The sequence below is a fragment of the Protopterus annectens genome, chromosome 2.part1, assembly GCF_019279795.1.
Source record: "Protopterus annectens isolate FY-2018-M chromosome 2.part1, PAN1.0, whole genome shotgun sequence".
Lineage (NCBI taxonomy): Eukaryota > Metazoa > Chordata > Ceratodontiformes > Protopteridae > Protopterus > Protopterus annectens.
The window spans coordinates 1,076,692,535-1,076,720,424 of NC_056729.1; the positions used below are offsets into that span (position 1 = coordinate 1,076,692,535).

Below are 27,890 nucleotides of genomic sequence, written 5' to 3' on the forward strand. Positions count from 1 at the left end.
CTGTCTTGGAGACTACAGGCATATCACTAAAGACCTACAGGTTTAGATTGTGATGGCAGACATTTAGGTTTCAGATCTCTCTCCCTTCAGAGCATTACTGCAACTGCAAGACCTGCTGTGATATCACTGTGTAGGTCTGTATGGGCATAATATACATCTATTTCCTATCCTATATCTCTTCTTAGCAATTGCTCTATCTCTGAATAGTACGTACCTCACCTCTGGAAGGTTGCACATATCATCCCCCTCCACAAGGGCGGCCTAACAGGGAATTCACAAACTATCGTTCCATTGCCATCCTCTCTCCTTTAGCTAAAATCCTTGAGAAATGTATTCACTTACAACTACAAAGCCATCTAATAGACAACAACCTTCTATCCCTTTCCCAGCATGGATTTAGGCCCAAGCTTAGCACTAACACTGCCTTAATATCATTCACTGACACCATTCATCACTTCATGAACAATAATCTCCCAGTCTCAGCTATCTTTCTTGACATGTCAAAGGCATTTGACACTGTCGCCCCCCAGTTTATACTAAACATACTTGCCTCCTACCATTTTAGTTTATCTACTCTTTCATGGTTTTATAGCTACCTGTCTGATCGTACACAGGCCACTGAATAGGACAATAATCTCTCTCTTCTGCTACCAGTGTCCATTGGTGTACCCCAAGGATCCATACTTCCCCTTCTTTTTATCCTGTTTATTAATAGTATGAACTCAGCTGTTCAACTTACTCAAACATTCAATATGCAGATGATACATCCCTTATATGCACCAACCCTTCTTTTGATGAACTCCATAATACGACCCAAAACGCTTTTCATGAAATTGAAACCTACCTTACAAACCTCCAGCTTATTCTAAACCCCAATAAGACCAATCTTTTGATTTTCACCAACAAACCATCAGGTAACCACTCTTCACCTTTCACCATTCATTCCACCAATGGAACCACAATTGAACCCACAAATCACACCAAGTTGCTTGGTGTTACTATAGATGACAAGCTGAAATTTGATGTTCACATTTCCCTGTCAATTAAAAAAGTTCATGCCAAACTTGGATCTCTCTACCGTGCAAAACCCTTCCTTACAAATGAAGCCAGACTAGCCACTGCCAGGTCACAACTTCTATCTACCTCACTCTACTGCTCTCACATATTTACTAACCTCCACAAAACTGTCCTAAACAACCTATCGCCCTGTTATAAGATTGAAAAATTTGCCTGCAGTCATCCCCACAAATCTCATCACTGGTCTGCTCTCCAACAACTGAAATGGCTTGAGTTTCTCAACCTATTAACACTAAACCATCTCACTCTTACATACAAAATACTTCACAACCCAAACCAATGCCCCTCTCTTTCTTCCTTAGTTGAACCTCAAGTCAATACTAGGCCCCTTAGATCCTCCAACAGACTGATGATAAAATTAACCCAGTCTCATAACTACCATGGTGACTTTCTCTACTCTAATAAAATAGCTAAGGCCTGGAATGCTCTCCCTCAACATATTCAAAACACTCCCAGCTATTTTTCCTTTAAAACCATTACTAGAGATTATCTCAAATCCAGGGGGATTTGCTCCTCCTGCTGTCCTGGTTGATCATTTCACCCTTTTTACTTTCTCTTTTTTACCTCTCTAAGCAACTGTTTTTTTTCCTCTGGCTCTTGTCCATGTTCTTAAATTTCACTTCATTATTTGTACATTTTTTTATATATGCTACATCTGACATCTACTCTGTTGCTTCTCTCTTAATTAATTTCTCTCTTTGTTTTTCTTTAGTTTTATTATTTGCAGTTGTTGACCTCAAAGTAGTTTCTTTATCTCTGGACTTCTGTTTTTTACTTGTTTAAAATCTTTGAATGGAGTGTATTATTATTATATGTATGTGTATTTTTTATTATTTTTATGATTCTATAATTTTTCTTGATTTTTGTATAATCTTTACATCTTTGCAATTCTATATTGAATGTGGAGATTTTTGCTCCCTGTGTCTCCACTGAAAACGGGTTCCTTGGCCCAGTCGGACTCTACCCGGTTAACAAATGTAAATAAATACATAAATAAATAAATAAATATTTCCTCATTGTCCCCATTTGTGTGCCTTTGCCAGATATGTATTTATGGTTTTATGCAGCTGACTTGCTGGGTGAGGCTGATGGGTGAGTATGGGACACCCACTTTGACATCCATGCATGTGACCTATGATACCCCCAGTTAGCTGCCCCCCACATATACTGCAGTGGGATTTGTCACCTTGAATACTACTGAATAGTGTGGGGAAGTCAGTATTGGACAAACATTTCATGGTGTCCCACATAGCTGTCAACTGTCTGCTGCTATCCCAGTAGGCCATCCCATTCCCTTGCATGCATGCAGTGATACCATAGATATGCCATCAGAACACACTTCTCCATTTATTTATTATAAAGTAGACTGACTTACCTTGTGCCTGTGACAGTTGTGAGGACTGTGCTTGAGGACTGCCTATGTGGGATGCATGCCATACACTGCATATACATGGTAAGGTACAGGTAGTGTGATGTGTGCAGCATCCATTTTACTATGTGTGCGAGTCCGATAGCGGTGTTAGTCCCTGGGTCCCTACAGTGTCAGTGTATGTGCTATGTGTTGCCTCTTTGCCAAGGCCAGGGCATACAGGGCATGCCTTCATCTGCCTACAGGAGCTGGCTCAGGGGGTTCCTACTTTGGGTCCCTCTGTGTCTGTGGGGACCTAGGCAATGGTAGGGGGCTGTGTGGCTCTTCCCCATGCTGTTCCTGCTGCAGCTGTTTCCACGGGATTGTATTGTGTAGCATGGCACATACTATGAACATGTGTGCAGATGTGGCTGGAGAGTACTGCAAGGCTCCACCAGATATGTCAAAGCAGTGGAATGTTGACTTGAGCATTCCAAACGCATGCTCTATAATGATCCTGGTTTGTGCATGTGCCTCATTATGGCATTCTTGTGTGGGTGTGTATGCATTTCTGATGGGTGTCATCATCCACAGCTCTAGTGCATAGCCAGCATTCCCCATTAGATGGCCATATGGGATGCCCCCCTTGGCAAATCCCTGATACAGCTGTGAGGAATGCCAGATGTGGGAGTCATGATAGCTTCCAGGACTGCTAGCACACACATTAATGATAATGCCCTGGGCATTGCACACAACCTGGCAGTTGATGGAGTGAAAGACTTTGTGGTTTAGGTAGACCCTACCTTGCTCACTGTGTGGTGCTTTGAAGTGGATGTACGTGCAGACTATGGCACCCAGTACCTCTGGGTATTCTGCTACATGGTGGAAGAGGCACATATTGCTTGTCCTCTCCTCACGGGTGCTGGGGAAGTAAATGTGTTCATCGACATGAGGTAGCTCGGCATCCAGGAACTGGTGGAGTACCTTGGATGCAGATGCCTGTGAGACCCCCATGATGTCCCCAGTAGGTCTTTGGAAAGTACCTGTAGCTAGTATTCTTACAGCTGCACATACCTTGGGATACTGTGATGGGTTCTCCTGTGTTGGCTCTAGGTCAGAGGTGAGGCTGGCACAGCTCAATGATTTGCTGAAGTATGTCTCTGTCCACCCTGTAGTGCTCTACTATTTCCAAATCATGTAGCCTCTGGTAGGTTACATTGGGTCTGAACACTCTTCTCCTGCTCATAAGTCTGGGGCAGTTGTCAGCATTATCCTACTCACCACCTTCAGCCTCTAGTACATACTTATGCATCAAAGTGACAGCAGCCCCTAACATTTTGTCAGTTAAAAATCCCCCGAGTCTGTACACCAATGGTTCAGAGTTTGTGGGAAAAAACAGACTAACAGGTGTTTGCATAGTTTATACTGTTGTGCTGCGGATGCTGCTTGTATGATTGGCTGACTATGATGCATTCCACCTGCCAGCTATATTATTTATACTCGATTGCTTTTATTCTGCTATTTCTCATTTTTTTCTTTTTTTTCCAAGCCCATTTCTGCCCCTTTTAAGCCCTACGGCACACCGCGAAAACCCACGGCACGAAAAAATAAGTTCTGCTGTTTCCGTTTTTTTTTTCTTTTATGCTTTGTTTAAGACCTGGTGCGCGCTGTGCAAACCTGTTTAGCTAAAGTAAACACTTTTAAAAAAAAATGCACAATCTCGTTTGCACACCACTTAGCTACACTTAAATGGCTGAAATCGGCAAAAAAAACTTTGATTTTTATATTTTTGCAACTCTTTTCCATGCCAATGGCCATATTTGTGAACATTGGCATGCCTAAAGATTATAATACATGCTTTACTTTGAGCTGTCATGCCCCTGTTTTGATTTTTGCATAAATGTACACTGTCAGTAACCAAATACATTTCTGCAAAAGACACTCTTCTGGCATGGATGTCTGCCTTCTTACTGAATCACTAATTCACCTCATTTGCAGGGTTTTCACCAGCAAATGAGGTAATTAGCATTTTTCAGTGGTGGCCATGCCAGAATAGTGCTGGCAGGCTCGTGCATGCCCCCAGCCTTGTTTACTGAATCGCTCGGCGGCCATATTCTGTTCAGGAGCTGCTGCACTATTCTGGCACCGAAAAAAAACTTTATTGACTCCTGGGGTATATTATCATTTCTTCATGGTCTTCTGTATATACTAATTATGTGTTCAGCCACAATTCACAGCATACCAGAATTTTCTGCACTGACTACTTTTTAGTGTACTTGTCCTTGGTCTCTTTGTACAGTTGTAATAATACTGTAGTAACTTTCAGAATACTTTTGGAAATATATTAGAGAGACTGGAGCTACTGTGCCTTGGAACAGGATTTGCTAGTCAAGCTAATGAACAGTGCTACATATGCATGTTAACAATGTATGATTTGTATGTATGTATGATTTTCCAATATCTTTGACTGCACATGCAAGAAAACCAGTTATATTAGTATAAGAAAAAAACAAAAAACAAAAATAGAGTTGTTCATTGAAATTTGTTACACCCAGCTATTATATTGTCTTATAAATTGAAGTCTTAAAATACCAAGATTTGGAACAAAAATAAGGGCACTGTAGAAGAAAGATAACCAAGACCGTTCTCTTAGTAGATGAGCAACAGGCTTAGTAAAAAAAGAATTTACAAATATACTTAATTATGCTAGTAGTAAACTTAAAGTCACACTAACATGTCCCAGAATTTCAAATTACCAATTAGTTATCCTATATCATGCCACTTAGCACCATAAAATAGCATTGTCTGTTATGGTAAATGCAGAGTAAAGCATTCAAAGACTCTAAAAATGTATCAGCTTATCCTTAACTTAAGACAATTAATAATGAAATGGTTGATAGTTAGGGAAAGATTTGCATGAAGGCTCATTTTTGAACTTCAGATCACAAGGGACTTGAAACATGGTTATATCTATAATTTTTGTTTGCATTTTTTTGGTACATGACCTGTGGTTTTACTGTCCATGGTAGGTTTGGGTTATAGCATAGATCTTCTTTTTGATGCATCTATATTAGATGATCGAACTTTCAAAGGTTCGACCATCATATGGTCAACATCATATGATCAAACATAAAAGATTGAAAATTAATAAAAAAAAAAAATATTACACAAATAACCTACCTGGATGTTTTAAGCAGGGGGCAAGCCACCCTGCATCCCCTCCTCCTTAAATATACCAACTCTGAGATCACACTACAGTGCAGAAATGGGAAATCTCATTCCGCGCTGTACGGAGATCTCCATTAAAATGTTCGAACTTTCAAAAGTTCAATCATATGGTGTCGACTATATGACGGTCAAACTTTTGAAAGTTCAGTCATCTAATATAGACCCTTTTTGATTTACATACTCCCATTTCAAGCCTTTTGTTTTAGAGTGTTTCTTTTTCTGGATGGCTGCTTGTAAGTCTTATTAAGCATAAAGTAAATGAGAAAGTGTGCATGTATGGGGAGGGCAAGACAACAGGGCTATGTTGCCTGGGGATGATGAACCCAGATACATTTATCTGTCTCTATTATGGAGTGTTATGTGTATGCACAGAGGGGTTTACTTCATATTATTGAATTTTCACTTCCATGAAAACTGCAATCACAAGATGAATTTGCCAAAAACATATTTAAATGAACTCCCAGATTACAGAAGTTGTACTCCAGGAAATTAACCACTTGTCCACCATGAAGAAAAAAGAGAACCAAAGCAAATGTAGCCCACCCAAGTGGTGGACTTTGTCCACAGCACCCCTTCCATAAAGGGGGCAGCTCACTCCACACCCCTGCAGCTAAATATACCAATGGTGAGATTGCACTATAGTGGGGATAAGGATAAAATTCACCATGGTTGCCAAGTGATTAGTTTCCTAGAATACAACTTTGGTGATCTGGGTGTTCGTTAAAATACGTTTTTCGCAAAGCCATCTCATGAATGCAATTTTAGGGTAAGTTAGAATTTGATAATATCAGGCAGACCGTCACAGTTATCCCTTTCTTGATGAATAGAGAGGGTGATGGGTTTCCATGAATGGTTGAGAGATTTAATCTGCACAACACTGACTTTAGGATGTCATGCATGTTGCTACTTCTTATAAATATAATCATTTTAATTTTCTCTATTTTTGGTCAGGACAATCCAATGATACGCCCTTTATTGACAATGCAGAAAGGTATATTAACAATAACTGGTTATATTAAGGCTTCCGTACATATTACTTATTTTACAGCTTGCAGTTTCAAGTGACTGTTTATTTAGCACTTTCGTCCACTCAATACACAGGAAATCTTCATAATAAAATACCACATCCATCTATAATCTTATGTATGTATGTATATATATATATATATATATATATATATATATATATATATATATATATATGTGTATATATATATATATATATATATATATATATATATATATATATGCATATATATATATATATATATATATATATATATATATATATATATATATATATATATATATATATATATATATATATATATCCAAAACAGCCTCAATAAATGCCCAATTAAAATACATCATTGATAATTAAAGCAACAGTCCATTTCCCTACTCAAATATATGCACACATTTACAACTAAAATATAAAGACTCTACTTATACTAATGCGTTTTATAAAAACAAGATTAATAAAAAATAAGTTCAAATATACATAGCAGCCCTTAATTTTAATACACTAGAGATGTTAATATATTCATTTATACCAAGAAAAAAATCGGCTCTAGTTTTTAATTGCCATTTACATTCCAAAAATTCTACGAAGTCCTCCACCGGACCACCTCTCTGGCCCAAGTCTACCCTATCAATAACATAAATTTCAATCTATGTCCTGTCCAGCATTCTGTGTTACATGTTTACATAAAACATTTCTTTCATCTTTCTTTCTAATATTATAGCTGTGTTGGTAAACTCTTTTCCACAAACTTAATTTAGTTTTACCTACATAGAATGCGGGACAACATAAACAGTGGGTTAAATATACCACCATTTTGCTCCCACAGTAAGACCTACAGTGAAGTTCTTCTTCTTCTTTTGGCTTATTCCCAGTTAGGGGTCACCACAGCAGATCACCTGTCCGCTCATGATTGGCAGTGGAGTTTTACAGTGTCGAGTTGTCAGCCCAGCACCCAACCTTCCACAGAAGGCACACGCACGCACACACTCATGCCTAGGGCCAATTTAGAGTGTCCAATCCACCTACAGCATGTCCTTGAGAAGTGGAAGGAAACCAGAGCACTTGGAGGAAACCCACATGACCACAGGGAGGACAAGTATACTCCGCACAGCAGGCACCCCAGCCGGGAATCAAACCGCAGAACCTCTTGCTGTGAGGTGGTAACACTAACCACTGCATCACTGTGGCCGCCCAAGATCTACAATCAAGTTCAATTGTCCCATATCCTTCCACTGTCACTTCTTGACATTCAAGGATATAGGGACACTGTGAACAGTGGCCACACTTTACCATTTTGCCAGGCCCTTCCACTCTCAAAGGCCTCTAAAGTAGTGTCTTAAAACACACATCCTACTTATAAACCAACAACGTTTTTTCACGCACATATTTCACATATTTTGAATCCATCCACAAAATTTTCTAATTAGATTCAACTATTGCCCTAATCTTATAAAAATTAGCATTAAATGTAATAACCATAGACCTGTTAAATGTCATGTATTGATCTTGCATATTGCTTCAGGCTGCTGGAGTACTTTAACCTGCACCTAAAAGAGGGACAAAATGTCCTACTTCTCTTTTCACCCTCACCTCATTAAAGATGTTTAACGAACAATTCTCAGGCTATCCCCTCACTTTAAACATATTAAAAAAATGTATCCTACTCTATATTAAATTCCTCTTTCCCAGTAATTATCCTAGCCAACCACACATATTGTTCTTTTACTAAGGTTTTCTTCTGGTGGCTAGGATGCATGCTGTCAAAATGGAGAAAAGTATTTGAATAGGTCAGTTTATGATAAATTGTTGATTCAAAACAATTCTTTGACCTGTTAATTCGAATAATAAGGTCTAAGAAATTAACCGAATTACCTTGTACATCCATAGTAAACTTAAGAAAATCTGTAGTGGAATGTAAATAGTCATAAAATTCATTTAACCTCTGCTCACTGTCCTTCCAAGAATATATCATCAAGGAATCTTTCATAAAGTTCCCAGGAATCTTTAAACAGGGAATTAACTATGTAGTTTAGTTCCCAAAATGAAAGTACTGCATTTGCAAACATGGGGGCACAAACTGCCCCCATAGCTACCCCTTTCTTTTGTCTGATCAATTGGTTTTCAGATACGAAACAGTTATTCTCTAATACCATTGTCATAAAGTTTCTATTATCTCAGCTTTATTCTTGTCAATACCTCCATGAAAGACTAAATCGTCATTAAACCAGTCCATCCCTATATCGTGTGGGATAACAGAATATAAATCCTGTATATCCATAGTAAGAAATACCAAATTGTCACATAACAAATTGAAAGGTATTTTACTCAAAAAATCCCACAAGTCCCTCAAAATACATGGGTTAACAAAAATATTCTTCAAACCAATATCCAAAAACATGGCTAAAAAGAATGTACTTGAATGATACTTTAGCATCTAATATAGGATGCATTGGTGGATCAGTGAGACATTTATGAATCTTAGGAATACCAAAAAGGGTGGGGATTTTAGGGTTATGGACCATGGCATAATTAAAGACCTCCTTGGTAATCTCACCATTAAGCAACATATCTTCTAAATAAAGGCTGATGTTCCTATATGCTATATTCAGCTGACTAACAGAAATTTCTTCATATGCATCTGTATAAAGCAAACTCAACATTTTATTAATATAATCATTCAAGTCCATAACCACTAAACCCCCACCCTTATCTGGTTTCATAATCCTAATTTGTTTACTTTCACAATTTCATATAACAAAAGCTTTTCTTCACTAATGTTTTCAACAAGAGGCACACTTGCAGAAGAATTAAAAAAAAAACTCCTGAAATCATTCTCACATAGTTTTTGAAAAAATAAAACAATAGGTTTGTAGGAGCATACCAGGCTAATTACCCTGGAGCCTTTACAATCCTAGCCCATAGAAGTGCCCTGGCATCATGCCACCCTACATTTGTTTCCAGAGCCTCTATCAAGTAAAGACATTGGAGTGATCTCCCGGGGTGAACTTTTTATTTCCCATCCACTCATCAATATTTCTCTTGAAGAGGGCCAGTGAAGTGCTCTGCTTGACATGTATGGGAAGTCTGTTCCAGAGCATGAGCAGTCTCTGGGTTATGAAACCTTCCCTCCAGCATGTTCTTTTGATAGTGGTAATGAGGTTGAGGACTCTGGAGTGTGTTGTGTGGCGGGATTGAGTTTTCTTTAGATGTAGCATTTCTAACAGAGCAGGGTCAGACATGGCTTTGTACTTCAAGCAGAGATCGCCTCTTAGTAGATGATATGAGACAGAGAATAGTTGGAGTATTTTGAGTCTGTCCATGTAGGACATGTATTTAAGGCCTAGGATCCTCTTCATGAGGTACTTTTGTGGCCTTTCCAGCTGTTGCATATGCCTAGTGTGATACATGCCAAATGGGGCATTATACTCAATGACTGGCCTAATGAGGGAATGCAAAACCCTTGGTAATGAGATGTGCCACATAGAAGGACTTTCTGACCACAGTGTCAATGTGGTGGTCGAAGAAGAGGTTGCTGTCAACCTGTGTCTCCAGATGTCTTATAATGCCTTCAGTGTTCAGTGGGCTCCCATCGATGTGATAATTAGTGGGAAATTAGTTTTTCACCAATGGGATGAATTGGCGGGTTAAATACACTTTGTCTTTTTATATTTAAACCAAGTGCATCTCCCATATTATCTTTAAAATAAAAAGCATTGTTCAATTTCCTGATGAATAATTTAAATTGAATCAACAACTCATTTATTTTTGCATTCCATTTTGGTACAAATGAAACAGCCCTCTCAAAAATATTAGCCAAGGCACTATCCACATCAACTGTACTATAATTGTACAATTCAAAGTCATTCTTATCATTTAATATAATAGAGCAGTCTACTATTTCCTCTCCCAATGAGACATTGTGCCTCTCCTCCTCTGTCTCACCCTCACTCTCCCTCTTTGGTTATAGGGGAGGTTGTGGGTTGTCTATTGTCCAGACTGTGTTGATAAAAGTTCCTGCCTCTCTGTTCCAAAAGTCTCTGTGACCTCCTCAAAGGGGGCTGTTCTAAAGGGTATACCTATTGTTCAGAATTCATAACCTGCTCAGCCTGGTTCTCAATGTCATTATGTCCATTAAAACCAAAAGAGTCTCTATTTCCCAAATGTGGTGGTGGTGGTGGTGGTGGTGGTGGTGTAGGCACAACTTACTTTCAAGTGACATTCTGATAATGAGCCTCAGTTGTTATGTTCCTTGCTCTAAGGATACATACCAAGGTGAAATAACGTCTGTTCATGCATATGCTATTTCATATATTGTTCTTTCCCTAAACTATACTATTATCACGCTTCAGAGATGTGGTGCAGAAAATCATATCCAATTAAATTTCCTTAGTGAATTCAGTAGATGCAACTGTTTCTTTTGTACTGCCTGTAATTTTTCTAATTTTTCAGTTCACACACATGCACGCGCACACACACACACACACACACACACACACACACACACACACACACACACACACACACACACACACACACACACACACACACACACACACACACACACACACACACACACACACACACACACAATTTTATGTATGGTTATATGTTGTTGGCAATCTCTCCTTACTTTTGAGTAACTTTGCTTTCTTGCTTAGAAGTAATCATGCATAAGTACCCCACATTGTGTTCACTTTGTTTAATAAAGAAGACAAATATGTATGCTTAAAATGAAATTTGTTAGAAATAATAGACATCAAGTAAGTATTTTATCAGGAGTTTCTTATTAATTTTCCATTTGAAGCTGCACAGACCTGGATGCAAAGTAAGAAATATAATGAATTAGAAAAGTATATAAACCTCAGTCACGGACATATGCCAGCAGAGTTATAATCTTTGAAAGGAAGATACTGATTAGGAATTTTCTAGATCCAACTAAAGAACAAATGTACGAAGATACTTTGCATATAATTAACACAGTTTGATTAAGAACTTCGGATTATAACAAACACCCCCAACTTCAAAAAGACAACTACCATAATATTTTATCTCTGTATTCAGACGAATTTCTAAATTACCTTGTATTCCCGGTTTTGGTGACGTTGTTGGCATTGTTCCAGTTTTAGACACCGGCTCACATGTTCCATTTGAAGGGATATTTCTCACACAGCCACAACTGCCTTCCGTTTGATTTGAACACCTTCCATAAATGTTACACATTTCACTGCTCCAGATATATCCTGTCTCACAGGTACACAGCGTTTCACTATTTACAAGAGTGCATACTGAAAAAGGATGACAAAACCATTCGTTATATTTGATAAAAAAATCTAATGGCACCTTGAAAAATATTTATATGGTTATATATCTTCTGGAAATCACCACTAAGATCCCTAGAAAAAGTAATTGTTAAGTACCTTTCTCTGTTCTGACCACTCTGCACTTTTGTGCACTGAAGTCCATGTAACTTGTGAAGTTTCTGCTGTGTGTGTGAAATCTGTGTTTGTGCCTGGGTTCTTAAAACAAGTGTTTGATTTCAACTTTTGAGTGTGATAATGTTCTTTATGAAACTACCTGCAGTAAGATTAAAGTAGGTGATATCTGCTGCAAACCCTGGAGTCAGCAATCTACTTATGTTGAGCGGAACAGAAACATTGTTTAGAAAACTCCTCAGCGCAAGTTGATGTTTAGGTGGAAGGTCAATCTGAAGCTCATATTCAAACATGCCTGTGAAAAAGAAAACCGGATTGTTAATAACTCACTCTGTTCACATTTGAGTTCATTAACTGAGAGTTCTTAAGCAATTATATTAAAGAACAGGGTCAAGTTGGCAGTTATTCAAAAAATGTGTTAATAAATAAGTGCACTATTTATTCTACAGCTTTTCAAAGGCAGATACATACATGCAAAATTGTTTACATAAAATTGTTTATTTTTCACATTTGCTTACATCTTGCAGCTAGTCCCTTGTTGTCAGTCATATCTCTATCACAAATCTTTTTTATATATAAATTATGCTGCTCTGCCTGGAAGTTTCATACATAGATTGATAAATTGTTACTAGGCGAATAACCAGGAGGGCATTTCTATGCCTAGCAAAGTTTTCCTAAAAGAATAATGGCATCCTGTAGCCAAATAGGACATTGAGGGCCAGACATTTATGAGCTACCTCTGTCCATAAAGTACATGGGTGTCAGGCCTGGTGTAAACTTCCTATTCCCCATCAACTGGTCTAGGTTGCACTTAAATTGGCTAATAGACAAGCTCAGCTTTACATAAATGGGAAGCTTATTCCACAGAAGGGTCAGTCTTGAAAAACATAACTGTCTCCCCAGCATATTCTGTTGAAGTTAGAGACAAAATTCAGGTCCCTAGACCTTGAATGTCTGGTACTGTTTGACTTACGCACGTGTGGGAGATTCATAATTGTGAGGTTTGCAAATGCCTTGTAAGCAAGAAATAAATCACCTCTCAGCAATGTATAGGAGACTGAGTAGAGGGAAAGAGCTTTAAGGTGCTCTGTGTTAGGCAGGTTTGATATTCCTTGTATTATTTTTGTAAGGATCCACGAAGGTCGCTCTAGTTCCTGCATATGCCTGGTCAGGAAAATACCGAAGGAAGCATTGTACTCTATGATTGATCTGATAAGGGCAGAGTACAGTGGGATAATGACCTTTTTGGGCCTAGATTTCATGCTTTTAGTTATAAGTTGAGCAACATAAAAGGATTTTCTCACCATTGTGGCCACATGGTGGTTGATGGTATGGCTACTGTCTTCATAAGGAATGCTAATATTGCAGTGTTTTCAATAACATCCAGCTTACAATCCTCTGCAAACTTAGTCAGTCATAAACCTTCAGCATTTGCTTTCGTTTCAGAGAAATACAATCAAAAAAGTTGTGGGCTTGCTACTGAAAGCTGGGGGACTCCAGTAATGACTGGTCTCTTATTGGAGTTGGCCTCACCTATTTTGACCTCCTGGGTCCTATCAATGATCCAGCTGGCTATCTAGCTGGTGATAAAAGAGTTTTCAGCTAAATTAGTGAGCTTTTTATAATGCCTGATTTGGGTGTTGTACCTAAAGGCTTGACCATGTCAGGATAAGCTGTGTGCATAGTCTTGCCTTCATCCATTGCTTTGGTTACCCTATCAAAGAGGTACACCAGATTTAATAAGCTTGACCTTCCTTTAACAATGCCAAACGGTGATGGGTCCAGCATTTGCAGGTTACCTATGTCCTCATTTATCATGTCCATGATGATTCTTTCCATACCCTGACATATGAGACTGGCCAGACGTATGGGCCTGTAGTTACCTAGATCAGTAGTGGGACCTTTTTTTGCAGGAGAATGACTGTAACCATCTTACATTGCTTGAGCAGAAAACCTGACTGTAGGCACCAGCTGAAAAGTGATTCAAGTGGACCAGGGAGGTATTGTTTCATGGTCTTTAGTAAGCATCCTGGGATGTTACTGGGGACAATCTATGCAGTGTTTTTGGCCTTGGAAAGTCCATTGATGACCTTTTCCCTGGTAATGGTTGGGGGCTTTGTGATATGTAAAGGTTGGGAGGGGTCTAGGTGTCATTTCAGCTGACTGTCTGACAAACGTTTGGCAATGGCCTCTGGTTGAATGTGGGTGTTGCCATTTACAATAAACTCTGTGCACTGTTGTGTGTTTCCCCTGAGGTTACAGTCATAGATGTAGAAAGCGTTGTGGTAGTCCTTTGCCTGAGAAGCTCCTTTTCTTCAAATTTAACCTTTAAAATATTAATTAACCTTCTTAGCTGTCTGTTTAGATTGGTCAGGAAGTTTAATATGTCGGGCTTGGTCCCTCATATGATTGACCAAGATTTTTTTACTTTGTAGTATAACCAATTTATATTGTGAATCCACCAGGGTGATTTGTCTTTTGAGTTCATTTTATTCTTAATAGGAGTGGAAACAGTTTACTCAATACAGCTGTCAGTATGGCTGCACAGAGATTCTGTAATACTTCAGCATTTGCTATGGTGTTTACTGGGATTGGGGTTTCTTGGAATTTAGCCAAGGTGTCACTTAGTAGAGAAAGGATAACCTTGGAATATTTCCAAAAGATTTTTGGTTTCACTGGGTCCCACGGTTTAATTTTTATTTCAAACAATACTGTCTTATGGTCAGATCTGATGAGAAGACATTACTTTGGCTGAGGAATATCACTCCCTTACGTTCTTGAGTACAAGGTTAAGGATGTTTATACCGTTGGTAGGAGAATGGAACAACTGCTCCAGGATGTTGGTATTAATGAAGTTTAGGAATCAAATGGCTTGTGCATTAGAAAAGGTGTAGGATTCCCAATCTATGTAGGGTTAATTGAGATTCCCCATGAATATTGTATTGGGTTGAATGGTGAGTGACTGTTGTACTTTGAGATAGGTAGTATGGATTTTCTGAAAAATTGAGGGGGACCTATAGGTTGCAAGGATACACAACAAGACCTTGTTTATGGTCAGTTGTATATGTGTGATTTCCAGTGGGTCATCCACTTTGTTTGGATGTGAGGTTGTTTTTAATTAAGACTGAGAGTCCTCCACCGTTAGTTCTCTCCTGTGTAGTAGCTGGTCTCATGCCTCACAATCTGGAAACATGAAAAATGTGGAGAAGAGCCCATAAAATGTAGGTAGAACTGACCAAAAATCTGTACGCTGATTAAAATAAAATTTGCATAAATATAATCCAAAAGAAATGGTCGTACCAGCAAACAGGAGTGAATGTCCAAAACTGTTTATTGAACCAAATATCACAAGCGCTTTCACCCTAATTCAATTGTAGGGCTTTATCAAGTGCAAAAACAATAGATATGTCTGTTGGCCACCTTTAAATACCTAAATTGAAAAAAGGCGTCAAATAAAACTTTTATGCATAATTTAAAGTGAAAGCACACACCTCAATATTATAAAACGTTCATAGTGTTAACCACAAAGTAACCTAATACAATCCTACCAAATAACTGCAAAAATTAATAAAAATAATGAATGAGAATAAATGAATAATTATGATTCTTTAAAATATTCAAAATAATATATAACAGTACTTTAAAAAATAATAAACATAAAAACAAAACCTAGAGGTTGTTTAACTTGATATACATTTAAGTTGTTCAAAAAACAAATAAAACAAATAAAGTACATATGAAATACAAACTACTAAAGTTCTTATTTTCTCTGGTTGAAAGTCTTACAACTTTTATGTGTCTCCCCCTCCTCTCCTTCATGTGAGTGAGATAATTAAATAGGTTCAATATTTTTTAGTAATTATATTTGTCAGGTGGAATGTCAAGAAATAATTCCATTTGCAGAAGCTAAGTGGTAAATGATGGGAAGAAAGCAGATAAAATGCACTAACAGATATGCATAGCTGATGTTTTCTGAACACAGCATTATCTTCTTTATTGGTGACTTACCTTTTAGTACCATCCAATGATGCCACAGAGTACCAATTAGCATGTTTACCCATTCAGCGAATGTATTTCCTCTAGAAATCATTACAATTCTGCACTCATTAAATTTATTTTCCTTGCACTGGTACCACTGAAATTTAAAGATGATCATTAATCTCGGTGGCATCAACGCGGTGAAAATGTGGAATGTGTCAATAGACTTTCATGGACATGTTCCACCCATGCACAGAAACACATCCATTAAAATCTATGGATGAACCTATACTCGTCATCAGTCTCAGAAATTCTAAATTTATTGGGACCATGGTTTGTCTAAAACGTTAGCAAAGGATTTTACTCAAAATACAACCCAAATAAATACAAAATGACTGGTGTTAGATGCATGGCACTTAACTCATTGTATTCCTCAATGCACTCTTAGTGTAATAATGTACTTTAATAGAGATCATGCTTTGGAGGATTCATAGGTTCATACTAGGCTATCTGCCCTAGGGCATTTATAAGCCTAGCCAAAATGTGTTTGGCTTTCGCCACCCATTTTAAATTAATTTTGCTATGCCCTTTTTTTGAGGTTAGTATACTGTGCCTCTGTCTAACAGTGACACAGAAGTCATACCTGGGGTAAACCTACGATCTCCCATCCACTCATCAAGATTCCTCTTGAAGAGAGTCAATGAGGGACTCTGCCTAACCTGGACTGGGATTTTATTCCAGAGTGAAGAGAGCCTCTGGGTTATGAATCTGTCCCTCCAGCATGTCCTATTTATTTCAGTGCTGAGGTTCAGGTCTCTCGAGCATGTAGCTCGATAGGATTTGGATTTTCTGAGCTGCAGCATGTCCATTAATTCCGGGTTGGACATGGCTTTATATGTCACGCACAGATTGCCTCTGAACAGGCGGTATGCCACTGAGTAGAGCTGGAGTTTCTTTAACCGGGCAGCATATGGCATCTGTTTGAGCCCTTTGATCCTCTTGGTGAGGTACTTTTGGGGTCTTTCCAGTTGCTGCAGGTGTCTGGTAAGGTACATCCCAAAAGGGGCATTGTACTCAATTATGGGCCTGATGAGGGATGAGTAAAGAGGCACGATGACCTCCCCTGATCTAGATGTGAATCCCTTCATGATTAGGTGGGCTATATAAAATGTTTTTCTAACCACTTTGGCCACGTGGTTGTCAAATGAGAGATTGCTATCAACTTGGGTCCCCAGGTCCCTAATTACTTCTTCTGTACTTAATGGATTACCACCTATGTGGTAATTTGTGGGCACTTTGTTTTTGCCAAAGGGGATGACTATACACTTTTTGGCATTTAGCTTGAGGCCATGGCTCTGGCACCAGTTGTCTGTTTCTATGAGGCCCTTTTGGAGGATGCTTGTGTCGGCTGGAGAGTCGATTATGGCGCCCAGTTTGCAGTCATCTGCAAACTTGGTCAGCCACAGTCCTTCCGTGTTGGCCTGTACCTCCGAGAAATATATACTGAACAAGAGAGGTCCCAGGACTGAGCCTTGTGGGATGCCACTTGTAACTGGTTTGGAGTCTGACATGGCTCCAGCAATTCTAACCATGAGGGTTCTGTCCTTGAGCCAGTTTTCAACCCATCTAGTGACATAGGGGTTTATATTTAAGCTGGTGAGCTTATCTATAATGCCCGAGTGGGGTATTGTATCAAAGGCTTTTGCGAGGTCCAGGTAGGCTGTGTGGCCCACCTTCCCCTTGTCAATGGCCTTGGTGACTGTTTCAAAGAAATCAACCAGGTTTAAGAGGCAGCATCTGCCCTTAACAAAGCCAAACTGGGTAGGATCCAGTGTCTGTAGGTCCCCAATATCTTTATTTATGAGGTCCATGATTATCCTTTCCATAGCTTTGCAGACCAAGCTAGTCAGGCTTATGGGGCGATAGTTTCCAGGATCCGTTGAGGCACCACCTTTGTGGAGAGGGACCACAGTTGCTGTATGCCACTCTTTGGGTACATATCCTGTAGTAAGGCTGAGATTGAACAGTAGTTTTATGTTTGGGTTTAGCACTTCTTGGAGTTCATGTAGGACGCAGCCCGGGATACCGTCTGGTCCCATTGATGCTGTGTTTTTTGCTTTGGAGAGGGCGGCTCTTACCTGAGCATCCGAGATGTCAGGGGGGCAGCACTCTGCTGGAATAGATATTTGCCCTTTTGGTGGGGAGGGGGGGGAGTTTGCGTTGAACCTGTCAGCTAGGATGTTGGCAATGTCTGTGGGTTCGGTGTATGTTTTGTCATTTTGGACTAATTCTGAGCATATCTGGGAATTACCAACCAGGTTCCTAACATAACTAAAGAAAGCCTTGTGATTATCCTTAGTGTCCTGTGCAATTTTTCTCTCAAAGCTGGCCTTAGATGATTTTATGAGTGCCCGTAGTTTTTTGCTAATACTGATCAGAGATGCCTTCCCTTTTTGGAATTTTGCTCTATCATTTAGTAGCTTCCTCCTTCTATTGTATAGCTTGTTTATGGCTGGGGTCCACCAGACAGGACGTCTGCCTTTGGAGGATTGGGTCTTGGTTTTATTTGGGATCGCATGATCCATGCATTCCTGAAGGTGTTCATAGAATGCGTTTATAAAGGATTCTGCGGTCTGTGCCATATTTTCCACAGGCCCGGGGGCTTTGAAGGATTCCACCTCAGTTTTGAGGAGTGTGAAATTTGCTTTAGAGAAGTTTTTCACTGTGGTTTTCTGGGCAGGGGGTGGTGTCGGGATGTGAACATCCAGTGAGATTAGTTTATGGTCTGATCTTACCAGTGATGGATACACTTCTGGTCTGGAGCATAGAGTCCCCATGTTGGTGATGATCAGGTCCAGTATGTTTTCCCCTCTTGTGGGAGTGGTAACAAGTTGTTCCATAGCATTTGAGTTTATAAATTCTAGGAACCTTTGGGCTAGGGTGTTGGAGCTAGAGTAATGCTCCCAGTCTATGTTTGGGTAGTTGAAGTTGCCCAATATAATGGTGTTTGGAGAGACATTCATATTTTCCAGGGTTCTCATGAAGGCCGAGTGGGGTTCCTGGGTTAGGGAGGGTGGTCTGTAGCAGGCTATAAACTGGAAGGCAGTTTTACCCACTGTTAGTTGCACATGGATAGTCTCTGATGCTTCGAGCTGTGCCACCAACCTGGAGGTATGGGTATCTTTGATGAATATTGATACTCCCCCTCCTTTTGTGGGTCGGTCCAAGTTTTGGGGTCAAAAAGCATGGTATGAGGTATAACCTGGAAGTGCTCGGGTGCTCTCGGGAGCCTTGAACCAGGTTTCTGTTACTGCACAGATATCAATTTTCTCCATGCTAAGGAGAGTTTCGAGTGCATGCATCTTGAGGTTTAGACTTCTGGCGTTGAGTAGCATTACTCTTAGTTTTTTATCCCTTGTGATACCTATGGAGGTGGGTTTGTCTTTTGAGCCTTGCCTAAAAAGGCACTATGGGGGTAGCAAGAGCCTTTGCCAATATCCGAAAGCCCAGGGGTGACAGGTGCAGGCCGTCCCTAGCGAAGCATTGTGGCTTGTCCAGCATGTCATCCCAGGCTGACAGGCATCGGATCCCCTTTGAATGACACCAATAATTAAGCCAATTGTTGAAATTGATCATCTTGTCTTCATATTGTGGCATCATTCTTGGTGAGGGTAAGATGCTACTCAAGGTCAGGGTCATACCGGCCTGGGCCACATGCTCAGAGAGCTCCTCTATGTCTCTTTTCATGTAGTCCAGGGAGGTACATCTCAGGTCATTCACACCAGCATGGACAATGACTGAGTCATATTTGTACTTGCCTTGGAGTGACCTGAGTGCTTGTGTTATGTGGCGGATCCTAGCGCCCGACAGGCAGCTCACGTGACCTTCTCCTTGTTCAGCCTGGTGAGCGGGACGTCAGTGTGCCTGATGATAGAGTCACCTATTACAAGTGTATCAGGTGTGTTGTTTAGCCTTAAGGGCTGTGACTGTTCGGCACACTGGCTTTGTGAGCTATGTGTTGCATGTGTTTTGTTTTGGGGTAGCGGTTGCTTGGGTGTCTGCTTTGGAGGTCTCTGCTGCTTAGGCAGATTTTTATTTAGAGCCTCCGAGTATGTTTTTGTGTGTTTATGTGTTTGGTCTGCTGTCGTGGTAGGTCTATGTGAGACTGGAATTGTATTGAGTGTGGTTTCCTTCTCCTCCTGACTGGTTTCGCCAGTACTGAGTTGAGAGAGCTTAGCCTCCAGTTTGGCTATATGGATGCATCTCTCACATGTGTTGGAATTTATTGGGAGGAGGAGAGGGTTGTCTGTCTACATGAGGCAGTTGTAACATTGCCTCAAGATTCCCAGATTCACCAGCTGGACCGGAGAGAAGATTGACAACTGACCTTTGGACATGCTAAAATAGTATTGGGAATTCCTTTATAATTGAAAAAAAAGGGCCAATGGGGAACAAGGTACTCGAGAGGACTTTGTGAGAGTGTAGTGCTTTTAATTTTTTAGTGCTGACTTATATAATTGCTTTAGTGAGCAAGTGCCTTTAGTGAGCAAGTGCCAGGTAACTTAAATGCAATGTGTTACAGGTAACTTAAATACAATAATGACAAACAGTAACTTTCTTTTAAGTGAAACAAAGAAATGAGTACAGTAAGCAATGCAGATATCACTAGGGATCCACAGAAGCGCTGAAAAGCCACGTTTTAGGTGGTATTAGCGTTTCAGGGAAATAACAAGCAAACAAACAACACGCATACAAACAGAGCTAGATTCAGCAGGCCTGGATCTAGTCTATGCTACAGCAAACAAGGTGTACCAATTTCAGTAAGAAACAGTTGAAATATGCAGGCACTATAAGCCTTTAACCAGAAATTCCCAGCTCAGAAGGGCAGAGTCCAGCCTCTCCTCCCACAAGAGTGCAGACCATGAACCTTCTTAATGTAAAATAACTGGCCTGAAGCCCAAGTGCTTAAACCAGAACTAATACACTTTTAGAATAACAGGCACTGAGCTCTCAATCAGCAGTTCCCAACTTAGAAGGATGTACGCCACCTGTCCTGCCACCACAGTGCAGGCCACAAACCTTCCTATTGTAAAACGACTGGTCTGAAGCCCAAGAGCTTAATCCAAAAGACTTAGAATGATAGCTACACTATAATCAAGTTACTACCAAGCAGTAATAAATACAATTGAATACTTTGAAGAATGCCTGGATTAGTGCTCAAGTTATACAAACAAAGCTAGATTCAGCAGGCCTGGATCTAGTCTACGCTACAGCAAACAAGGTGTACCAATTTCAGTAAGAAGCAGTTCAAATATGCAGGCACTATAAGCCTTTAACCAGAAATTCCCAGCTCAGAAGGGCAGAGTCCAGCCTCTCCTCCCACAAGAGTGCAGACCATGAACCCTTTTAATGTAAAATAACTGGCCTGAAGCCCAAGTGCTTAAACCAGAATTAATACACTTTTAGAATAACTGACACTGAGCCCTCAATCAGCAGTTCCCAACTTAGAAGGATGTAAGCTACCTGTCCTGCCACTACAGTGCAAACCACAAACCTTCTTAATGTAAAACAACTGGTCTGAACCCAAGTGCTTAAACTAAAAGGCTTAGAATGAGTTGCACCAAGAAGTAATAAATACAACTGAGTTCTTTTAAGATGACGCAAAAGCAAAATAAATTAGGAAGAAACACAAATACAGTAAAAGCAGATATTTTTTTTTTCAGAAAAGTAGCAAAAACAGTAGTAAAAACAATTCACATGCAGTGCAAGCTGGCACACTTGAGTATGTAGCAATATTAGTCCACACACAGTTTGAAAAAATGTAATTAAATTAAAAAGGACTAAAAGCAAGTGCAGAAAGGGTTTATTAGATAGAATGCGGTAAAGAGATGGGACTGGGGGAGTGTCCTAGATCAAATCTACAGTGGGGTGGGCACTGCAAAAGCCACCAAATTTAAACTACAACCAAGAACAGGTAGGGGGGGTGGGGAAGACAGTTTCAACAGAGCTAGATCTGAGGAATCAGTTCAAATTATAAAACCACAATAAAATGCAGAAAATATACTTAAATCAGCTTATGTCCAGTTGATGTATGCAGGCAAATCTCAGTAGCAAGCAACTTTCATTATTCATTATTGTAAAATAACTCAAAAACATGACTTTACTGACACTTACGTGCAACTAGTGACTGGTCATTTTACTGATGCATGATGGCTTGTAAGTCATAATTATCTAATAATTTATGTCTCCTCACAGTCTCTTAAAGAATAACCTTATGCCTGTCACACCCAGTCCCAGAGTCACCTTATGTTTTTTATCCTACTGCATCTTTGGGGGGGCTATTTATCTAACCTTTGACAGATTAGTGCACCTACAGAGACCTCAGGCTCTCAAAATATCACAGTTATACATATACAGATAACAGCAAAGTATAACAACAAGTCTTTACCAACTTTACGGCTAACAGTTAAAAGGTCTTGCAAAATCATTCTCATCTTTTGCATAATGACACATTTTTAGTAACCAAATTGCTAGCAGATGTACTGATGCCTATTGACTGGGCACATTATTTTTTCCCAAATGACTTTCAACCTAAAGAACACCACCAGGGAATCAGCTATGCATCCACTGCAATGATGTAACCTCCCCAGGAATGGTTTCATTCTTCTATTCGATATTTCCCATTAGTTACCTTTCAGACAATGCTAACCTTATCCATTCATCAGCATGTATTGAAAAGGTAAGATCACTGGACATGAGCATCTCTTTTCAGTAGTAACTCAGAATCTCTTTGCAGTTAAGTTACTTGTATAGAGTCACACATGCAAATGGATGTGGAAAGAATGAAACCTTCTACCCTTGATTTCAGCAAACAGCTCATTAACAGCTCACAGCCTTAGTCCTCTGTTTACTTCCTTTTAATTCCTTTATAAGTGACATGTGATATATTTAATGTCTATTTAAATTTAATTTGACTGCCATTGCATGATTGTTATTAATTCATATTCCTGACAGTTGTGTTATTTCTGTAGTCTGCTTTAATTATTATTAGCCATCATTTATTTTCACTGAGAGTGGCCAATACCACTTTTTCTATTTTCTGACATTGTAGATTTTAGTGTTTCAGCTATTTTTACAAAATAAGAGGCTGCGGTGGTGCAGTGGTTAGTGTTGTCGCCTCACAGCAAGAGGTTCTCCTGTTCGTTTCTCAGCTGGAGTGCCTTCTTTGTGGAATCTGCATGTACTCCCCATGGTTGAATGATGCATAAAGACATGCAGGTAATTGCATGTGTGAATGGGTGTGCCTTGTTTGAAGGCTGGGTGTCAGGCTGGCAACTCAGCACCATAAAAATTAATTGCCAATCATTAGCAGATCAGAGTTCTGCTTTGGTGACCCTTAATCGGGAAAAGCTGAAAGACATTAGTAAGAGAAACCATACATTATTTATATTGGTTCCATCATAAGTTTACAAACATCTTCCATTGTTAGCAATGCATATTTTTATTTAGGAATGTTGGTTCAATAATAGGCAAGAGATCATAGGGACCATAGGATACCTAGCAAACAAACATCTTGAAGCAGATTCACTTAAAAGTTTTAACCTTTACAAGCACTTAACAGTGTTCACCACCTAAATCAAGCAGGGCTGTACATGATAACCATGGTGTAAATTTTTGTTTACCTATCCAATCATCAAGATTAGCCTTAATGGGAAAAAAGTAGGAGCTTGCATTACCTGTACTGGCAACACATGCTGAGAATACATTGAGATAAAAATCTATTCCTCCACTGAGTCTTATTTGTTGGAGTAAATATTGGTCTTTAGTACAGCTATGTGTGGGCCCACTAGTTTTGTGAAGAAATACAAGGTCTGATAGGATTGGGGTCTTCCATGGCTAGGAATGTGAAGCTCTGGTGTTTACATAATTTAGGTTGCTTGGGTCTGCATAAATGAGTTCTGTTACAATACCTTCCATGGCTTTTCATATACAAGCTGGAGAAGGCATTAGGTCTATAATTATCTGGGTATGTAGAGTAGCCTTCATTTTTCTAGAGGTGTCACAGTGACTGTTTGCTAAGCATCATGGACATACCCTGTGGACAGGCTGAGGATGAACACTTTAAGTAGAGGCTCATACTTGGCACAGATGGGAATGCAGCTCACTATAGTATACTAGGTGACTGCCAAGGGCGCCTCTCTAGCAGGGACACATTTCCAGTTGTTTGGATGGTGTATGTATACCTGGATGAGAGCACCAGGTGGTATGAGGGGCCCTTTTGCCCAGGGCCAGCCCTGCCATACAAATTTTGTTTTTTGACTTTAACAGAGACTGTTAAGACTTTTTCCAGGGTTACTACAGGAGAAACTAAATTTTCATGGCTAGTGGGTGTAGCAATATGGTAGGCAGGGCAAATTTTGCGCTAAATTTGTCTGCCAGCATATTGGCTAAATCCTTGGGCTTGAGATGTATGGCATTATTATGGATGAGTTCATTGCATTATTGAACATAATTCCATAATTTCCTAAAAGATTTGTAGTTTATTTTGGTATGTGTAGCAAAGTAAGTTTGCATATTATTTTAATAGTACTATTAAGTTCCTTGATAGCATGTCCCAGTGTGACCTCAGTATATGGCAAAGGAATTTCTTACAACTACATTATTTTCCTTCTTTTGTTATTTGGTTTATTTTCACTGGAGTTTTACCAAAGAAGCTTATTTCTCAATTTATTCAGTTAAGAAATTCAGAGCCTATATAAATAACGTTGCACTTCATGGGGGGGGGGGGGGGCAGCAAATCTTGTTCCCAGGAATAGTAGGGCCTTTGGTACATGACTTTGGTTCTGGTAATGAACAGGCCTGTCCAGTATTCAGAGCTCAAGACATGTCTAAAGGCATAGATCTATCTATATGCATATCTCTCTCTCTCTCTATATATATATATATATATATATATATATATATAGTTACACTTCATAATGTTGAAGTACTGAAATCCCGAATTTCAGTAACCCGAGACCATGAAGCTGAAAACCAGAATGCCGAAAGTGCATAAGAGCGAATTTGACTATCTCGAATCCACGCTTCTGCATTTCAGGTACGTTGTGTATAGTGTTATGGTGCGTGAAATTGCAGGTGAGTGACTGTTTGTGTGTGTTTTTGTGCGTTATATGTGTGGGTAATGGTAGGGAGGTGTGAGTGTGAGTGTTGGATTTGTTGGTGTTTGTGTGTGTGTGTGTGTGTGTGTGTGTGTGTGTGTGTGTGTGTGTGTGTGTGTGTGTGTGTGTGTGTAATGTGTATTTGTGTGTGAGCGAGTGGAGGATGCTGTGGTGTGAGTTTTTTTTTTTTTATGTTATATGCGATCTCGGAGTTGGTATATATAAGTATATGTAGTGTAGGGTTGTGTGGTTTGTGTTCTGTGGGTGGAATGGTGTGTGTGTTATGTAGTGTCTGGTGTATGAATGTTCGTGATTGTGTGATTCGGGATTGTGGGTTTCGGTATTGTGAATGGTTCGTCTTTATAGTCTCGAGTTACTGAAATTCGGGATTTCAGTAATTCGAGATTATGAAGTAAAACCATATATATATATATATATATATATATATATATATATATATATATACACATATATATATAGATGTGTATGTATATATATATATATATATATATATATATATATATATATATATATATATACATATACATATATATATCTATATATATATCATATGTATATATATATATATATATATGTGTGTGTGTGTGTATATATATATATATATATATATATATATATATATATATAGTCATATACACACACATTTGTGAGGTATTTCTGTAAACATGTTTATATACATGCAGAACTGTTCTTAAGCAAAGTTTTATAGCATTGGTTTATTACAAATGACTCCTACCTAAAGAATGGCCTTAAGTAAATTAGAAATGTCTTTTACCTTTCAGAATTCTAACAGTATAAAACAGTACAAGATTATCTCACTGAAAAAGATACCTTGTAATATTAAATCCATGTGACAATATTAAAACATTTCCGAAAGATGCAATGTTTACACTCAAACTTGAGACCTCAGTGACTTATTCCTGCCATGTACAGATGAAATGTAAAAAAAGTCGTAGCATAAAAACATATGTGAAGCTGCTGTAAAAATGACAAAATGTTTCAATAAAACAGCTGTTTTATTTTTCTATTAAATCCAATACACAGACTAAGTAAGCTGTCAATCAGAAATTAAGCACTGAGGATTCTCAAGTTGAGAAACTGTACACCAAGGTTTCTCTGAACTTGAAACACAAAAGCGATACTGACTTAAAAAAACACACATACAAAGCTTAAATTACAGCTGGTGAATTCACTCAAGATGGACAACCTTCCAAATCAATTTAAGAGAATAAACCATGTCCTCCATCTACGATCTCATATTTTCCTATTGCAAAAGTTGAATAAAACCACTCAGGTATGCTTTTTGGTCTTCAAAAGCTTTATTCTTGAAGAACGTCCAACATAGGTAGGTGAATGCTGTGGCAAAAATCTCTCTTTGTTTTATTTCGGTTCTCTTGTAACAACTACTGCATAGACACTCGGGGTATTTATACTTTGTACAGCATCACCACATTAGGAATATGTAAATATAGATATAAAAACTCTATTTTCATTGGTTGACACAGTTACATTCATTTATGCAAATATGGATGCAAATTCTCTATTCTCTTTGGTTAAGAGTGTTACATTCATTTTGTATAAAGCTGGGCCTATAAGAATAACCTGATCACCTGATAATGGGCATAAGAAGGCACAACACCTGTTTAAAAATTTTGTAAGATTCCATAAGTAAAAACAATAACTCAAGCATTTAACTGTGCAGTAAAACTGAAAAGTTCCAAACAAAAAAAAAACAAGTACTGCACAGAAACACGGCTCAGGAGAAAATGAAGTCGACCACTGAAAGTGTAGCAAAATCTCTCTTTAACAATGAACAGGTAAGCACTTTCATGGGGTGGCCACAGTGCTGCAGCGGTTAGAGTTGCCACTTCACAGCAAGAGGTTCTCCAGTTCGATTCTCAGCTGGGGTGTCTTCTGTGTGGAGTCTGCAAGTTCTCCCTGTGGTCGGGTGGGTTTCCTCTGGGTGCTCCGGTTTCCTCTCACATCCAAAAGACATGCTGTTGGTGGATTGGACACTCCAAATTGGCCCAAGGTGTGAGTGTGTGCATGCATGTGCCTCCTGTGGAAGGTTGGATGCCGGGCTGGCACCTCTGCACCATAAAACTCCACTGCCAGTCATGAGCAGACAAGTGATCTGTTGTGGCAACCCCTAACCGGGAAAAAGCCAGAAGAAGAAGAAGAAGGTAAGCACTTTCACAATTCCAAGATTGCTTCTTCAGTCCATAACACAAGCAAAATCCCTTCCTGTTAAATAGTAATGAAACTCTCATCAATTAAACAATCATCCAATACAAAACTGTATTGCTGCTAGGATACAAAAGCTCATATAGCACACGGGATCCACCCTTTGATAAAATTCTAAGAAATACCTCCTCTGAAAGCTTATAGGAAAACATTAAATACATAAACTTAAAAACCATTAAATACATAAACTTAAAAAATAGTGTTATTCTTAACTCCTCTCCTTAATTTCCTAGCCTTTAGAACATGTTTCAAAGAAATAAATAATTCATACCTGCCCCTTTATGTGCTTTCAGTCTGAGAATCCAGCGCAGTTCAACATGTTCAGTCTCATTGATCAAATCCCCTAGCCTCAAGCCTTCTTGTACAACTTCCAAAACCTG

General features: G+C 39.1%; 1 protein-coding gene across 2 annotated transcripts in view; it reads right to left on the reverse strand.

Annotated features, from left to right (window-relative positions):
- The window catches only part of LOC122794328, a 1,793,522-nt gene that overhangs the window by 907,227 nt on the left and 858,405 nt on the right, over positions 1–27,890 (reverse strand). For both annotated transcript variants that reach the window (XM_044062632.1, XM_044062631.1), the window contains 2 exons: positions 12,252–12,404; positions 11,756–11,962 (listed from right to left, as the gene is read on the reverse strand). In XM_044062632.1, coding sequence (XP_043918567.1) covers positions 11,756–11,962; positions 12,252–12,404 — 360 coding nt within the window. The remainder of the gene's footprint in view (positions 1–11,755; positions 11,963–12,251; positions 12,405–27,890) is intronic.